Source organism: Tursiops truncatus, chromosome 16 (assembly GCF_011762595.2).
Source record: "Tursiops truncatus isolate mTurTru1 chromosome 16, mTurTru1.mat.Y, whole genome shotgun sequence".
Taxonomy (NCBI): domain Eukaryota; kingdom Metazoa; phylum Chordata; class Mammalia; order Artiodactyla; family Delphinidae; genus Tursiops; species Tursiops truncatus.
Window position 1 is genome coordinate 6,331,319 of NC_047049.1, and position 18,332 is coordinate 6,349,650.

The window sequence follows — 18,332 nt, forward strand, 5'->3', positions numbered from 1 at the left end:
GGTTCCTTCTCTGGCCTGGAGTGGAGTGAATGGGCCCTGCTGACTGACTGAGGGGCTCTCGTACATCCTCTGAGTCCTCGCTCTAGAGCTCTCTCCTCTCAGGAGGTCCGACCTGCAGGCTTTGGCCACCTTAGTCTCCCTGGACCCTCAGCACCCTCTCCATAATTCGGGGAGTCTGGCAGCTCCCCTTGGGTCCCCTCCCAGCACCGCAGCCTGGAAACGCTCTCAAGGCAGTACGCTGGGCAGCCCTCAGGCTTACCTCGAGGTGCCCCCCTCTCAGGAATCACTGTTGTTCGTTGCCTGATGATCTCTGTCTTGCGAACTCTTGTTTCATATATTTTGTTCATTGTTTGGTTGTTTTGTGTGGGAGGGAAAATCCAGTACCTGTTACTCCATCTTGGTTGTATGAGACTTTGTAATTATTAATTTTGTCTTCCCTATAGCACCGGAAAGCTTGATGCAGGCTTTGGAAGACTTAGATTATCTGGCAGCACTGGACAATGATGGAAACCTCTCTGAATTTGGAATCATCATGTCAGAGTTTCCTCTTGACCCACAGCTCGCCAAGTCTATCTTAGCATCCTGTGAATTTGACTGTGTAGATGAAATGCTAACAGTCGCTGCCATGGTAACAGGTATTCCTTCCACGGCTCTTTTGTACTGTGTATCTGCAGCAGGTATAGATTTAAATGAGATCCATTTGAAATGATAATGAAATATTTTAGTAGTTTGAAAATGTAAAGTTATAAGAATTGCCTTAATATGAAAAAATCTAAATAAAAACCCAGTGAATTTCTTAAAGCAGACAGGTGATAGCATACCGAGTTTGCTTTTGTTGAAGTGATCGGCACAGATCAAGAAAAGCGTGTCACGTGTGCGTGTTTTATTTCCTACCACCTCATTCATCTTGGTTTATAGGTTTTAATTGATTCTTTTACTGGCAGGACAAACCAAAGGCTATGCTGCATTAGGACCTGAGTTCTAATCCTGTCCCTGGAACAGGGGCTGTAATATTTACAAGCAGGGTGTCCGCTGTGCTGAGCAGACCTGAGAAAAGCTAACACACAGGAGTAAGAAGCACAAGATGACGGCTCACCCTAGAGTTCTCTGATTTCTTTGTAAACAGGATAGCATGTTATTCACAGAGTAAGACAGGAGCAGGGCTACAAACAGCAGTGAGCCCCCATCCGTTTCCCCCCGCCCCCGCAGCCTGTCGTGCTAAAGGGCACATCTCATTATTGCTGACCTTCTGCCCTTTTGCATCTTAAAGCTCCTAATTGCTTTTCGCATCTGCCCCGGGGAGCAGAGGAGGCCGCCTTGTCTTGCTGGAAGACGTTCTTACACCCTGAAGGAGATCACTTCACCCTCATCAACATTTACAAGGCCTACCAGGACATGGCTCTGAATTCCACCAGCGAATGTAAGTGAACGCTTGGCCTTCTCACAAATTACCTCCCAATTCCACCTTTCCTTCCCCAGATGAAGCTGGGTTGTTATTCGTCCAACACCCTTTGTCTCCAGCCCCCTTGGTCATTTGAGTGGGATGGTGCTTGAGGCCCTCAGGCACCTGCAGGTGAGCGGTAGAGACACGCCTCCTGCGCCCACAGAGGGCAGGCCTGCATCCACAGACCGGCCCCCAGCCCGGCAGCCTTCAGAGCGAGCTCACTGGGGACGCAGGGACAGGGGACACAGACTTGCACAGCACGGCTCCTGTCCTCTCGGGTCCAGGGAGGAAGGAAAGGAACTGCCACCTCTAGGTGCCCACCGGCCAGAGCTGTGCTTTGTGCCTTTCATAACATGGCATGCTCACTACTGGCTGGAGAGAGAATATGGAGCGTTCAAAACAAAACAAACCTCAGCTCCAGGTGATAGTAATGAATAGGCTGATGAGCTGAGGGAGGCTGGACCCTGGCGGAGGAGGGGAGAGGGGCGGGTACGGCGTCCAGGGGAGAAGAATGGCCTGGGGCAAAGCTGCGGCAGAAGTCCTAGGTACCTCTAAACCACGGTGGGTATGTTCCCATTCCCAGTGGTGAGGGAACGGAAAACTCCTCCACGTAAACTCCTGTGCTGGGCCTTAAAGACAGGAAGGGGGTCTCTAGGGGCAGACGGGGCAAAGCAGTGAGGCAGACACAGCCAGAGGGGAGCTCCCTTCCTACCAGGAGGATTTTTCTCACCTTTGTTCTCCACGATGCTGCTTTTACCTCCTTTGCTCCAGCAGACGGTGTGAAAAATGTTTAAAGTGAAAAGTATGACAGCAGTCAGAGCGGCAGAGCAGGGAGTTAGTTTTTCAAAGCTGAGCAGAAAAAGTTGTCAGTGGAGCCAGAAAGTACATGAGGGCCTTGGCATCTTTGGAGGGCAAGCCGGTGGTGGTCGTCGTTGGACCAAGTGCAAGCACCCCTGTGGCTCCAGACGGGCCTGAGTGGACGGGAAGGACCAACGGAGGTCTGCAGCCCGCTCTGCCAAGGCCGCATGCGCTCGCAGGCCAAGGCGAAACTCTGGGCCCAGCTAATCACAGATGGCAAGAAAGAATAACTTCACGCTGACCCAGGGGACTGAATTTCGATACAAAATTTGCAGCTAGGGTAGGCGAGCTTAACTGTGACATCATTAATTCCCAAATCAGCCTAGTAGTAATCCTTTTCTTATAATTAAGTAAAGTATGTGAGATATCTTCATGGATCAGAGGTATCTGTACTGTAAGCTTTTTCCCTCCCAGTTTGATTGAATGTCGTGGGCACGTACATCCTCGCCATACGCACACTGGACAAAATGTTGATCTTGAGACGGTCTCTTCTGCCCCTTATGAGCCAGATGAGGGTGATATATAGTATTGGTCAGCGCTAGGGACCTGCACTTTACAGTTGGTGGGCTCGTGGAGTCCCCCACAGTCACTGCAGGTCCTGCCAGCCGGCACCCTCTCCCTTCCCAGCGGTGCCAGGGACAGCCACTCCCGCGGCCACTGAGGTCCCCGTCCTTGCTGCCTCCCTCGCACTCACTCGTGACAACCTTGTTAGGAGAGGACACAGGGATGCAGAGGCAGAGCGCCTTCCCGCCTGGGCTCTCTCAGTTATGACAAGTCATTTCTAAATAGCTTTTGTTTGTTCCTTCCTAGACTGTGTTGAAAAGTGGTGTCACGATTACTTCCTCAACTGCTCTGCACTCGGGATGGCAGATGTAATCCGAGCCGAACTCTTAGAAATCATCAAGCGAATCGAGCTTCCTTACACAGAACCTGCTTTTGGCTCAAAGGAAAACACTCTGAACATAAGGAAAGCTCTTCTGTCTGGTTATTTTATGCAGGTAAGAATGGATAAGGCCACCTGTAGTGTGCTCTTTACAAAATTTCACATACTGAGGACATCCTGTCAGAAACCTCCCACTTAGGATGATTACTGTGTTGATGTTAACTTTGAAATAAAACTAAAAACCCTTATATGTTACTAAAGATTTAGTACTTAAATATACTTCCCCGCAGGGGAACGGAGGACTCAGCTAGAATGTTCTGTCAGGAAGACCTTTCCCATCGCGGAGGAACTGTTACAGCACTCTTTGGCTGAACACACAGTCCCTCGTCTCACCTGTTTGCTCCCATGTACCTGGTGACGTAATGCCCAACAAGAAGTAAAGGCGACAGCCCATTTGTTTCTTTCCCGGCGTGGAGGTTGACTAACGTAGCGCCTCTAAACTAAAGCAAGTTACAGAATTAGTATGCACCACCTAAACTCTAAAGCACCCTTAATGGAGAAAAAGGACATTTTAGCATGGATTTCCTCATCTGTATGGAAGAAGTAAGGTTACCTGCATCACAGGGTTATCCTGAGGATTAAAGGAGCTAAAACGTCAAGTGTAAAGCACTGGACACTTGCGAGCGTGGTCCATCATGCGACAGGGAACGTGCTAGCTTTATTTCTTGACCAAAACTTTCACCTTTGTAGCTGCACTATTTTGGCATGCTGCCCTGAAATTGATAAAACTAGTTAACATCCTTATTACCATCACTGGCTCCAAGTTTTGAGCAAAACATGTTTATGTCTTATTTTCTATATCTGAAACTAGAAAACATGGGCGGCAAATCTGTAGTTTTAACTATTCTGTGTGAAGTATTTTGGAATTTTTAAAACAAAATATTTTGTGTATCGATCTCCATATTAATACAAAATCCTTTCTTCTGTAAAACGCTGCCTTTTAGATTGCTCGGGACGTCGATGGGTCAGGTAATTACTTAATGCTGACGCACAAGCAAGTTGCACAGCTGCATCCCCTTTCTTGTTACTCTGTCACCAAGAAGATGCCAGAGTGGGTTCTCTTCCATAAGTTCAGCATATCTGACAACAACTACATCAGGATCGCCTCAGAAATCTCTCCTGAACTGTAAGTTTAACGGAGGAAAAGGGGCTTCTTTGAATTCATACATGAAGAGCAAATGACAAATTTGGTTTCTCTTACATTTTCAATATAAGTTTATACTGCTACCAATCTAAATTATGTTGAGAGTACCTACTAAAGGCAGGTCTCTGTAGATGACTAAGAAATACTCACGCCTCTGAGATTACAGCATAAAGAGAGAACACGGTATAGAAATGTACAGCAAAGCACGATGCACCTTAAGAGGAACAGGGCCAGCAGGTGCAGACCTTGAGCGTAGCAACCTCTCAAAACAGACAGGCCACTGAGACTGGAGCAAGTGGGGAAGAGAAGGGGTGGAGGCCAGGTTGAAGACAGGCAGGTAGCAGAGGTGTAGGGTATGGGCCACATAAAGAGTTTGGAGTTGATCCTAAGTGCAGTACAAAGCAATTGGAGACTCCGTTTTAAGCAAGGGTAACCTCTTCTCCATATATCTTAAAGATCCCTCTGGCTGCTAAGTGAATGGGCTATAGGGACAGCAGTGAGAATGGAGACTAGCCTCAGAGGCTGCTGCAGATGCCGGACCCACTGTGAAGGTACCACTACCACTTGGGCAGTGTGATGTTCTAGGCAGGAACCAGGAGTAACTACAGGTGTGTCCAGCTTCAGCAAATGGACATGGTATGGTATTAGTATGAGATGCAGATACTCCCTCTTATGCACCCAGAGTTCTCCCAAGCATCTGATCTGACCTGTCGCAGAACTGTGATGGGCCTTGGGGGAAGTACCCGTTCCCCCCGGTGATGAGAGTGGGGGTGTCACTTCCGCTGTGTGGCATGACCCTAGAGGACCCAACTTATCCTAGAAATGCAATTGGATTGTTCCCAAGTAAACCACAGAAAGTATTCATTCTACAAAGGCAGACCAAGCCACTGAGAAGTTCACACTAATCAAAACTCTACAAGCAGATTCTCCAGGCCTGGGAAGCGTCCACTCATGTTTGGTACCTCTCACCAAAAATAATAATAATAATTTTTTGTTTTAAACAGATTTATGCAATTGGCACCACAATACTATTTCAGTAATCTGCCTCCTAGTGAAAGTAAGGATATTCTACAGCAAGTGATGGATCACCTATCACCCATTTCAACAATGAAAAAGGAACAGAAAATGTGTGAGAAGTGCCCTGAAACTACTGAACAAAGATGCACTATACAGTGACTCTCAAGAACCTTCTACACAAAACCTGATGTGCAATAAATATCCCAAAGGCAGCCCAACAGCTGGTCCACTGGAGTGACGTGCAGACATGACGTGAAGATGGATGTCATACCCTGCAAAGGATAGTCTTGAAAAGAATAAAACTTTTTGCATATTATTTAACAACTAAAAATAGAAGTTTTTATTGAATTACTACTCCATGTTTTTCTTCTTATTGGAAAAGTTTTTAATCAACCATTCTTAATCTGACCAAAATCTTAAAAAGCAAAGATATTTTGTAAATGTGTCACAGACACGGGTGACAGAACCCTACTTTTTGTAGAGGACCTTAATCTGAATAAAGTCATGAGTTTTTCAGTAAATCTCCACTAAGTCTTCTGGTAATTTTTACAAAAACAAGCCCACCACTGTCCATGGGAAATGGGTTAGACAGATAGATGTTCCTTCAGTTTATCCATGATTTCATTCATTTTGTCGCTTGGAATTAACATCACAGTTCGCAGGGGCTTCATTGGTACATCATCAAAGGACCATCGGCCTCCCAGACACGTGTCGCTCTCCTCCTGCACTGAGTAGTTGAACTTCAGGATTGCCTTCTAAACCAAAGAACCATAAATTTAAAGTTCAGACAAGCTAAAGGCAAAACTCACTTAATTGATAACAAAAAATACTATGTTTGGCATATGTAATAAGACTGACAGCTAAAGGAAGCAAAACACAGAATCAAGGAAGCTCAAATGGGACAGTCAGGCAGACGTTATAAAACACTCACCAAATAGATTTCTAACTTACATGAGGAGTATGGATAGAAGTGTTCCATTTCTAAGAGGGGAACAAGCAGCTAAGTAATACTAACACTACTACTGTTTACAATTCTGAAGTCGCTCATATTCATGATCTCGTTTGATTCTCAAAATAATCTCATGATACACAAGTGAAATTAAGACTCATAAAATTTGACAGTTAATGAGAAGAATCATCTTTAAATGCTGGTCTTACCCACTGTCCCAGCTGCTTCCTCAGCATAAAGCTGTTGTGTGAAGACAGGCAGGTCCGCGTAACCAGCCCATCTTAAAACACCGTTACACACGTCCCTGACATGGTCTGCCTGCAGTGCTGAGGCACACATTTTTAAAAATTTAATTTTCACTTATTTACTTCCTGAAAAACAAGGGCAGAGCTGAATGTATAGTGCTTTAGTCTTTAGTGGACACCTTAAAATAAGTGATATCATCCAATCCAGGAAAATATGTCCTCCTCAGAGATGTATTTAACATTTTTGAGAGGAAGGCAGCATAAGAAAGTAACATGCTCTGGTATCTGGTTGTCCGTCACAGCACAGGCTTTTACAGGGAGAAAGTGCTAGAAATCCCACCAATGGGGTGGCCTCCAGGACTAAGGGCACAGGGCGGCACATGAGCCAGCACCGGGAGAGCAGGGTCCACCCCGTCCTCCACACCGACCAGATAGTGGCTCCAAGCTCCCTTGGACTCAACGTCCCCCATCTGTGCACACAGGCTGATGTTCGCCTCCCAGAGCGGTTTGAGAATAAAGATCTCACGGTAAGCATGTCGTCAGCATGGTAATCACCTCCTCCCCACTCTCACTGTGTACTAGCTCCTAGCTGCTGTAGATGCAGAAGTTTAAAATCAGAAGGACTTTGACATAAAATGGGAGAGCAATAAATCCTGATTATCATCAAGAAAATCCTTATTTACATCTAAACAAAGAGATGGAACACGATGGGCTTACCTCATAGAAAAATTCTTCTTCTGCATTTGCAAACATTAACTCCTCTCTCTTTTGGCTGCTCAGTGTCTTTTTGGAATTGCTTTTTCCTGCTTCCACGAACGTCTTGCTAATCAGAAGGTAGAAGGAACACTTCCCACATGGCTTGTTAGTTTTGTGCGCCTCTGCTAGTTCTTTCCTGCGAGGCACACACACACAAGGCTTGGCTGATGGGTGAGGCGAGACCCATCAACAAGCCAGAGCACAGAGAAAACTGGTGAGGCCTCTCCTCTGGGCTCTGCTGGGACGCAGGCTTAATGGACAGACATTAGATCTGGATGCTTCTAAAGCAGTGGGTTTTCTTTATGTAGCCAGGTGCACATTCAATTGACTGTGGCAGCACCTTTTATAATAAATGGTACGATGACTCTCAGATTATGCTCTGAGCTGTGGATACACAGCAACTAACAGAGGAATCTCAAGTTCACACGTCACTGCTCTGTTAAAAATACCTAAGAATCTGGATTTTCTAAAACAACAAACATTTAACTGAAGCACACAAAGGCACATGGCCATGACCAATGCCATTACAGCATGTGACCACTACAATCTCCAATCACCACGTCTGGGACTCATTTCTGACCTCCTGCAGGAATGGCCAGACAGATGCCCCAAACTACCACAGTCAATGAGATAGCAATGAAGCCTTTAATTCTTTTCTTCCTTTCTTTGAATCATACAATAACCCTGTGCATCTAACTAAACAAAAATGTAAAGAAACTCAGAACAACCCTCTGCAGCTTTCTTCAATAGAGGATCAGGAGAAAGCAGATCACGCTCTCCTGAAACCAAACGGACATGAGCTCCAGCTGATCAGAAAAAAGACAACGCAAAACAAAACACGCTTAGGCCCCAGAAGTACAATGTGAGTATCAGCTGAGGGTATGAGAGTAAAACTAAAAAGCGATGCGTCTCTGAAGGAAAAATGGGAAACCGAAAGGCCTTCAGACTGTAGTTACATTTGCGCCAACTATTTCCAGGGAGATCACAAAGAAGTGCCGTGACCTCTGAGAAATAATATTCCGTAAAGCCTGGAGGCCTGCCTGTAATTTTATCCTCCTCTATTTCAAAGCACAGGCGATGCCAATTCTTAGCCCTTCTTACATTTAAAATATTCTTGTAAATTTAAAACTCCTGAATTAAAAAACAAAATAACAAACCCTGAGAAGCCAGAGATGCAGTATCAGGACCATGGTTGCATTAGTCATAAAATATCCCAGTGGAATTTAGGAGTTGTACTGTTTGTTATTGTTGTAATTATTCAACATTTTATTTGTGTTACAGAAATCTATCTGTGAAGAGGGTTAAAAGCTTTAGTCAAATGGAGGTAAAAAGTCTATATGAAACTCAACAATTTTTATACCATTTAAATCTCTAAGATTATTAAGCCTACTCTCACAATATTCCTAAGTAATTAAAACTCTTTTAAAAAGCCAATTATCAATAATGCATGCATCTCACAGGCACTCTCACCACTCATGCTTAAACCAAGGGCAGAACTCTTTCTATACCAAAACATGCCATTTGAAGCACATTTCCCACATTGGGGAAAGAACTACCGTTCAGAGGCATCTTCCAAAGTGTCTTACTGAAGCTGCTGGTGCATGGGCAGCGCTATCTGTGCAGGAATGTTAATGAATCTTTCACTCAGCAGAAAGCCCACAGGCCTGGTGGCGTCACTGAAAAGCTTGTCCAGCTGTTCAACCATACTCTTTTCACAGTTCTTCTCGCAGAGGCGTAAAATAAACTCTTTAATTTGTTCAGCAAACGGGGTACCCTAGAAAGCAAAGAGAAGGCTCACTTTTTGTTACAGGCCATCACTTACAGGAGAAAACTCCAAAGTGAGAGCTATCACTTTTTATCTTACAGGTAAGGGCAGTTTTCTGCCAACACCTTTAAAACCTTGTATGTCGTCAGTGTTGATTGCGTAAGTATTTCTCTAAAGTAACTACACCTGGTTATTTACCATCCCATAATCAAGGGTCAGAGAAGGTTACACTAACACTCAGACATGCTGGGATGGAAATTCTAATCCATCTCATAAAGACAAATGGAAGTAACTGGAAAAGTTCAATTAAAAATTACGATAAAGTATAGCCTGCATCTTATTCTAAGGAGGGGAAGCTGCTGGTTGTTTATTAGAACTCATCAATGAGTCAATAAAAAGTAACGAATGAAAATACAGATAAATGTCAGTAAGTGTCCTCAACTTCAGAAATCAAAACAGCTGCAGAGACAGCAAAACACCTCCTGTGTCAACACCAACATCAGGACACCCATTCCTGAAAAGCCACGTGACGATTCTCTATACCACAGGCAGTAAATGACTTTAACTGGGTACAGAGTATTCAAAGGAAAACAAAAACACCTTCATACTGAAAAAAGGATTACAATAAGATTTCACAAGAGCACACATATTTATAGTTAATATCATGGTCTGATATAAAAGATACTTTTATCATGCATTAAATAAAATTAACTCCTGAGGGTTTGGCCTAAGGAATAACTATTCTGATGCCAGTCAGGGAAACCCACCTTCCTTTCAGTTAAATTTAAAAGGCTTATGAAGCCAAAAATCCCATCTTCATCCACATCGTCATCGCTGTCTTCTGAAACATCCGTTTGCTATTTTAAAAAGAAAAAAAAATTAACTTTATATTTGGTTGGAAAGAAGTGCAACACCAAGTCTTGGAATCCAGGCCTCGTTTATCTTTCCACTTTTCAAACGATAACTTTGTTTTACTGTCATCACCTCAGAAAAGCACCGTGGGCTAAAATTGTGTGGTCTTGTTCACATCACTTTACCTCCCTTGATTCTGTCCTCTTCTTACATTCTGGATGATCTTCTGCTCTAAATTTCTTTTTACTAGACTCTTAAGACATTTTCCTCAATGTCTTATAAATCCAGAACAGATAAGACCTCATGAAGGAAACCATTTTAGTCTGTTTTCTAAGCGGTCTGGCTGGAGCCAGCCCAGCCTTGTTTCTCTGTGTGTCCACCACACTGTCTCACCTAAAACGCATGCTTCCTGACCACCGGCCGGTCCCCACCACTGGGGAAGGGGAGCAATGCCTCCGTGTGCACGGGTAGGAGAGAAGAAAATGAGGGCAAGAGAGGAAATGAGGAATCGAGAAAACAGAACTAAGAGTGAGATGCTTGACTCCACCTTGAACTTCCTGGCTCAGCTGTACTCGACTCAACACATAGTCCACATTTTCTTTTACCTGTTGGTTGTTTGCTCGTCCCAGCTGTAAACTCCTCTGGCAGCATCCCCGGCCCCCAGCACAGAGCCAGGCCAGACTAAGTCCTTGGGGAACAAGCGCTGAATGAATGAAATAAAATGAGGCTGCTGCTCTTCCACCGAAGGACAGCAGGGACCCAGGACAGCCCGTCTGTCCCTGAACTTGTTCTGTGCGAAGCGGCACCAGCACCACGGGCTCAGCCAGGTGCGGTCGGCAGCGCCAGAGCGCCCCCCGGTGGCCGGGGCCTCAGGGCAGGAACAGAGAGCGGAGCGGAGCCTGCCCGTGGGGCGGAAATCGAAGCAGACAGAGCTGCGCGAGGGGCCTGGGCTCCCCGGAGGCCGGCGAGGGAGAACGCGGCTCCCGGATCCAAGCTGACGGTGCCACGGAGGGGGCCTCAGGCGAAGGGGCAACCAGGCTTCACAGCAGAACACTTCCACTGAAGCTGGCGGTGCGGGAACACGAAGGGGGGGCGGCTGCGGCGAGGCCCCGAAGGCCTGGGTCACCGCCAGAGCGGCTGCCAGACGCGGGAGAGAGGCCTCGAGCTCAGCAACGCATCAGGGCGCCGAGGCAGCTCAGGAGAGACTGACGCAGTCCCGGCGAGAGGACCAAGGGCACGTCGGCTCTTGGAGGAGAGGGGAGAGGAGCGCAGAAGAACGTACTGCGTGGACCCGCCCTGATCCTCCGAGAGCAGCACGGCAGCCTCCGTGCACGTCAGAGGACCCCCAGCCACCGTGGCAAAACTTGCGTGGTGCTGACGGACGGAAAGCCGGGGCAGGAAGAAGGCCCCCCAGTGTGAAGCCCTGAGACTCCCAAACCCCCCGTCGATGAAAAGCAACGAGCACCCCGGAACCCACTCGGCCTTCCTCCCCCTGGACAGGCTGCCAGGCGCGCCCCGCCGGCCGCCGCTGCTCCGTGGCGCGGGCCCCGCCCCCGTCTCCCCCACCACCACCCGCCGCCCCGCCCCGGCCTGGCCCGAGGCCTGCCCCTCCCAGCCCACTCCTTCCCTCTCCCGGGCCTCTTCACTCAACACAATTCTTCGTGGCAGCCGAGTTCTAAGCAACCTGCTGCACGACACCCGGGCCCTGAGACTCCAGCCTCGCGCCAGCCACGCACACGCAGTCCCCAGCCCACCTCCCCTTCCCTCGGAATCGCCTTCTCTAGAAGAGTCCAAATCCCCCCAGTTCCAAAGCCTCCAGAGAAGGCTCTGGCAGTCCCTGTCCTAGGAACAAGAAGCCTGGGTCCCTGGGACACCGCAGGTGTCTCTGTGGAAGCCAAGGAAGCCATAATTGTAATTTAGACTTATTTGTGTAATTATCCGATGAAAGGCTGAATCCCCCGACTAGAGAATAAGCTTTTTCAAAAATAAAAGCAACTGCTTCTCATCGGTATGCATCAGGTCTCGGGACACTAATCAGCTAGAGCTCACGTGTGTCTGGTCACAGAGCAGGCAGCTGCTTCTCCCCACCGCGCTACCGAGGTGTCACCCTCTCATCTTCCTGACGTTGTGTGCTACAGGTTCTGAATGTTGGCAGCAGGTCTGAAAAGCATCTGTTGTATTTAGTAATGAAGATGTTGATGATCCCATCAGTTTCAGGACATCGGGAGAGTGTTGGGGGTAAAAGCCAGATTAAGGTGTTTAGGAGAGGAGGTGGAAATCAAATGCAAAATATCTTTCAAGAATTTTGGCTTTGAAAACCAAGTGAGATGGCTGAAGGTGAGGTCGTTTGAGTGGATGGAACCTTAGACCGAGGTGGAGTTATTTTGCTTTTTTACAATAAGCTAGACGATAGGTGCTGGGAATAGAAAAAAAGACTTCAACGGGGACAGTTACGCATACAGAGTACAAGCCGTGCACCAGATGCTGTTCTAAGCATCTTCTCTCGTTCACCACCCCCCCACACCTACGAAGCAGGCACCATCCTCATCCTCATCATCAGAGATGCCCGTGGAGAAAGATGAAGGTCACCGTGCAGACTGCATTTTCCACAGAAGGCTGAAGCTATTTTTTCTGTCCCACATTCTCTTCTGACAAAGTGACCTAGACACTCCTCCCACTGAGGGGGGCGATCCACGTGCCCTCCCCTTGGATCTGCACAGGCCATCACGTCTGCTGATCAAATGAATGGTGGAAATCACCCGGTAACATAAGATGCTCTGCACTTCTGCCTGGCTCTCTTGGGTAGGGAGGCCCACACTACAGAGACTGAGGCCCATGGTTCCAGCTGGGCTCCCAACAGAGACACAGGAGTGAACCATCTTGCAAGGAAATCCGCCAGCCCCGCGCTGAGCCTCTGCAGCTAATGTTCCCGGAGCGAATACGAGCTGTCCTCACTGAGCTCTGTCCAAAGTGCAGAGTCATGGGCCAGAGTACTGTTGCTGTCCCGACTCGAAGCTGCAGGGCAGTCTGTCAGGCAGCAGAAGAAATGTAGAGCCAGCGGAGAGTACACGCAGAGGTGGGATTCGTCCCAGGCCTGCACCCTCCTCCTCCAAGTGCCACCCCCTGCTTTGCATGACACCACTCAAGGCTTTCCCCCTTTTCCCTCTCCTGTCACTCCTGAGTCTCCTTGGCAGGTTCTGCCACTTAGCTCATCCCCCCCAACTAACGCTGTTATGACCAGACTCTGTCCCTGCCCTCCCTGGACAACTTCAACTACTCCCACAACTTCAGTGACCATTTATGTGCTGAAAACGCCCCAGTCTCCAGCTGCTGCGCAACATCTCACTTGCATGTATCACAGGCAAATCAAACGCAAAATGTACAAATCCAAGCTCGTGTTCCCCTCTTAACCTGATCCTCTTCCATGCTTGCTACCTTGGTTCTCCAGCCAGACACTAGGGTATCATCCTCAACTCCTTTTGCACTCACTCTCAGACCCAACCATTCATTAAGCCCCGTCGTATTTCACCTCCCCAATATCTTCTGAATCAGCCCACTTCTCTCCCTATCCACTGCCACAACCTAGATCACTGCATTTAATAACCCTGAATTGCTGAGATGGCCTTCTAACCAGTAATACTTTCCAATTTGAGTTTCTGGCCTACTTGCTATAAAACAGGAGGAACTTAGGATAAAGAACTAATTTAATCAGAATAAACACAACTGTCCTGCTTACCTTAATCACACTCCCGATATGGTTCTGTTGAATTAAGAGATCTGTTAGTTCTGCAGTGTTCACAGGAGCTTTTAGGAAAAGCTAAGAGGAGAAAAAAAATATATTTTAAATTAAAACCAAAGTATGGGACTTCCCTGGTGGCAGAGTGGTTACGAATCCACCTGCCAATGCAGGGGACATGGGTTCGAGCCCTGGTCCGGGAAGATCCCACATGCCACGGAGCAGCTAAGCCTGTGCGCCACAACTACTGAGCCTGTGAGCCACAACTACTGAGCCCGTGTGCAACAACTACTGAGCTCGAGATCCACAACTACTGAAGCCTGCACACCTAGAGCCCGCTCTCCTCAACGAGAAGCCACCGCAATGAGAAGCCCGCGCACTGCAATGAAGAGTAGCCCCCACTCGCCGCAACTAGAGAAAGCCTGCACGCAGCAACGAAGACCCAACATAGCCAAAAGTAAATAAATAAATAAAAATAAATCTATTAAAAAAAAACCTAAAAAAAAAAAACCAAAGTATGATTTCTAATAAAACTTCTAATTTCCATATTCAAATAAAAATAATGAAATTTCAATGATTTGACCAGGAAGATGACCCAGAAAAGCAATCCCAAGAGGAAAGAAAAGCCGGAGCAAATCAAAGCAGTCAAGGAACAGAAATTTGAGACGAGGCAGAGCCGGTGGTAATACAGGGGGTCTTGGGGAGAGGAGCGGACAGGGAGGAGAAGAGAGGGGAGGAGGGTGGACTGGACACCGGAGGCTCTGAAGGGTGGCGAACCAAAGCCATCTTATGTGGGGTAAAGGAATACGGAGAAGCAGCAAGCCTGCTGCTTGTGGCACCAGATGGTGGAATCAGTGACAGGGCCATTATGTGAGAATTCCTTTAACCCCACAAAGCTTAGAAATGAATTAGAGAAAAACAGAATAGCTCAAGTAATTAAAATATGAAAGGGAGAGTACTTTAGAACACAGAATACTTAAATATTTTAATCAAAGGAAGGGGTCTGGGAGCAGAGGCACAAATAGGGGAGTTAGCCCTGGAAAAGAAAACAATTCTTCCTTCCAGGCAAAGTGGAGAGGGTAGGAATGGGAATTCTAAAACAGAAAAAATGAAATCTGACAGAACTTATATCGAATGGCCTGGAATTTCTTAGAAGAGCAAATCCGTGTGTAATGAATAAAAGACAATACCTGCTGCAGTAATTTCTTAATTCCGTCGTAATCGTTATCTGAGATAGAATAAGCTTCGAATTCAATATTCACTTCCTGTAAATGACACACAAAATAGGTCAGCATACACAACTCACTAAGATAATTCAGGCATTATGTTCCCTCCCCACCTCATTCTTTTTGGCTCTATCTCCATCTATGGAACATGCCAGAAAAAGGACAAGAAGAAGAAAATGTTACCGAAAGAACTATAACCGCCTAGGCTTCAAAATAAGCAAACATTGCCAAGACTGCCATCTGCACAGATGACAAAGCACCTTCACACCATCTCCTCATTTGAAAGAAAAGCCTGAGAAGAACAACGCATTCAGAGTGACCTAGTTTTGATGTTGAGAAAGTCTGTTCTGGATAAAGCAAATGAGAAATTATCATTTACCTGACTGCAGGAAGAGTGAGCAAAGAACAAAATCACTTCAAAAGTCCTTGGCATTGCCTAGAGCTTGATTCAGCCCATGGATTTGAGGCCACGCTTCATTCACTGGGCAAGAATTTACTGAGTAACCCTTCTGTACCAAGCACAGTGCCAGGCACTCAAGATGAAAAGGTGAGCAAAGTAGACATGAACGATCATGCCCTGCTGGAGCTTATGGTTTAGGTGGGAATACCGACATTAAGGAAATAGTCATGGAAATAAATATAGGCTTACAACTATGCATGCTACAAAACACAGGTGAATGGTGCTATAACAGCTTAAGAAATAGGAGGTTGGAAATTCAGGCAAGGCTCCCCTTAGAAAAGAGACACTTGAGCTGGGAACCTAGGACCAGTAAAGAGAATTCCTGGCACAGCACAGACGAAGGCCCTGAGGCAGGAGGAAATATGGTGAGTACAAGTAACTGAAAGGTGTGTGTAGGGAGGCTCCCTGATCTATCTCTGTAAAACAACAATAACAGACTCTAAGACGCAATGCCACTGAAATATTCCATAAATAAATGTAAGGATTACTTCACTCCAAAAAAAAAAAACTTAAAGGCTTTTAAGTGCTAAATAAGATCAGTCCTTGAGGATCCTAAATCATGTATTATTAGTATTACTATTATTGCTGGAGGGTAAATTCTCACAAGCAGAATTACTGAATCAGAGGATTTATACACATTTTAAAGTTCTGATGTTGTCAAATGGCCCTCCAAAAAGGGTGCATCAATTTATAGTCCCACCAGCAGTATATGTAAGTGCCTATTTTCTTACACTATCATCAGTGATGGTTACTACACAAATTTCCAACCACTGGCAAACTGATATAGATTATCCATGTTAACGCAAGAAGCGCTGGGTTCTATAACCCGAAGTTAGCAAAAGCCAGTTAAAGATCTAAATAAAAAACAGTGAGACCGCATTTAAGGCAAGGGGCCAAAGTAAAGAGCTGCTTTGTAAGGGAAAGCTCTGTTCCACGGAAAATATATTATATACCACACCACAATCACAGCACTAATCCTGCACCCATGCTTGCCCTGCTCATGTTTATCTCTGACTTTATTCCCCCATCACCCTCTTCCTTATTCTGATCCCACCATATTAGCTGTCTCTCTGTCCAATAACCATGAGGACTTTGGATTTTCATACAAATGAAATGGGAAGCCATTGGAGCGGTCAGAGCAGGGAAGTGAGAACAGATCTACATTTTTTCTTTTTGGCCGCGCAGTGCGGCACGCAGGATCTTAGTTCCCAGACCAGGGATCAAACCCATGCCCCCTGCAATGGAAGCGCGAGGAATCTTAACCACTGCACAGCCAGGGAAGTCCGTAGACCTACATTTTTAAAAGATCTTTCTGCTGTGGGTGGAGGAGAGATTGTAGGGGAACAAGAACGGGAAAAGGCATGCCAGTTAAAAGTTACTACAAAAGTCCAGGCAAGAGATGGTGGAAGGGTGGACTTTGCCCGTTGCAGAATCACTGATGAGAAACGTCTGGATACTGAAGGTAAAGCCAACAGAATTTACTGATGCGGGATGAGGAAAAGGAAGGAATTACAGTTAACTTTCGGGTTTTGGATTTGAGCAGCTGGTGAATTTGGCAACCATTTATGTAAGCAGATACGTTAGAGGGTCCCTGAGAAAAAGAACCAGGAATGGCTTTCTTGACATAAGAGAGTCCTAGCTCCTCCTCAAATGATATCCGTAATACCTGAGTTCTGCAGGAACTAAGGCCCCCACCCAGGTGGAGGACCGAACAATGATGCTGACCCTCCAGACTTCAGTCAGCTAAAGCTTGGACTCCGTTGACCTTTGCCCCAATTTTATGCTGAATTCGCCTCTGCTCAAGCTCCCTCATGAATATGCACGTACCCTTAGCTTAAAACAGCAGCGCTGCTGTTTGGGGGAGACACTGCTTGGGGAAAGACCCCCGGTGTTCTCCTTACTTTTGCTGCAAGTAAGAAATCCTTCCTCCTTCTAATCTTCAGCTTGGTTGTGCTTACTGGCTCGATCACCCACCAAGAGGTGAACCCAGTTTTCAGGTAACATTTAGAGAAATGGCAAAGATTAGGATCAGGGGCATAAATTACCAACTCTGCCCGGCGGGTGTTAAGTTCAGGGCTACCTATTAGCCATTCCGGGGTCTTCAGGACCTTTCCATCCTAATTATTCATTCAACAAGTGTTAACTACCTCTAATGCCAGGCTCTACGGTAGGAGCCAGTTCTAGCAGAACATATCACCAGGACCTGGTCTGAGGGGCAGAAAAGACAGCTTAGTTGAGATCTGACCAAGGAAGGGAAAACACTGCAGGAAAAACGCAGCGCGCAGAGAGGAGAAGGAGGATGGCCTTCGAGAAACGGGAAGGCGGCCGCCATGAGGGAGGCGGGCACCGCTAACCCGGCGGGGAGCTGCGTGGGGAGGGCAGAGGATGAACTCGGGGCCCCCGGCGGCCCAGAAGGATTTGGGGCTTTAGCCTGAGAACTAAAAAAGGCCACCGAGGACGGTGCCGTTGCGGCGGTGGGAGGGCCCACGCACCCGGCCGGGACAGGACTTATAAAAATAACTTTCTGTGGCTGCAATATGTAAAAGACCGAAGTGGAACCTGAGTGAGAACCTTTTCTCACCTCCAGTTTCTGCTTAAGGACCCTCAGGTACGGGGAAGTCGCTACTCCAAGCAGCTCACACACTCACATGGCTTTGGTTGTTGGAAAGTTTTTTCTCAGACATAAGCCAAACCGGGGTCGCGCGTGTTTCTCACCTCATTGACGACCTCGTCGTCTTCATCCTCCTCTTCGTCACTGTCTTCGTTGTCTTCGTCCTCATCCTCGAGTTCATCATCCTCGTCCTCATCGCGCGGAACCGAAAACCCGCCGTCCAAGGCACGCCGCTTGGGCCTGGACGCCATGCTGCCGGCCCCACTGCGCCTGCGCAACTTCCATGAGCCCGCCCTTCCGGGCCCACCCATTACAAGCGGAGGGGG

General features: G+C 46.9%; 2 protein-coding genes across 4 annotated transcripts in view; one reads left to right on the forward strand and one right to left on the reverse strand.

Moving 5' to 3' along the window:
• Nucleotides 1-5,933, forward strand: part of DHX32 (DEAH-box helicase 32 (putative)) — a 52,420-nt gene extending 46,487 nt beyond the window's left edge. For all 3 annotated transcript variants that reach the window (XM_019940244.3, XM_019940243.3, XM_019940242.3), the window contains 5 exons: nt 444-635; nt 1,271-1,420; nt 3,113-3,300; nt 4,190-4,371; nt 5,394-5,933. In XM_019940244.3, the coding sequence (XP_019795803.2) occupies nt 444-635; nt 1,271-1,420; nt 3,113-3,300; nt 4,190-4,371; nt 5,394-5,565 (884 nt within the window). In that variant the 3' untranslated portion in view covers nt 5,566-5,933. The remainder of the gene's footprint in view (nt 1-443; nt 636-1,270; nt 1,421-3,112; nt 3,301-4,189; nt 4,372-5,393) is intronic.
• On the reverse strand, nt 5,720-18,291 carry BCCIP (BRCA2 and CDKN1A interacting protein). The gene is made up of 7 exons (XM_004324761.4): nt 18,111-18,291; nt 14,900-14,974; nt 13,710-13,790; nt 9,889-9,978; nt 8,943-9,130; nt 7,318-7,492; nt 5,720-6,161 (listed from the first exon to the last, which is right to left on the reverse strand). The coding sequence occupies exons 1-7, from the start codon at nt 18,255-18,257 to the stop codon at nt 5,991-5,993; spliced, it is 927 nt and encodes a 308-aa protein (XP_004324809.3). The 5' UTR covers nt 18,258-18,291; the 3' UTR covers nt 5,720-5,990.
• Between the last annotated feature and the right edge of the window lie 41 nt (nt 18,292-18,332).

Coding starts and splice junctions, on each gene's coding strand:
- BCCIP (XM_004324761.4), bottom strand. CDS start 18,257: ATGGCGTCCAGGCCCAAGCGGCGTGCCTTGGACGGCGGGTTTTCGGTT. Junction 14,975..18,110: donor ACGACGAGGTCGTCAATGAG/GTGAGAAACACG, acceptor TGTCATTTACAG/GAAGTGAATATTGAATTCGA. Junction 9,979..13,709: donor ATATCGGGAGTGTGATTAAG/GTAAGCAGGACA, acceptor TTTTTAAAATAG/CAAACGGATGTTTCAGAAGA.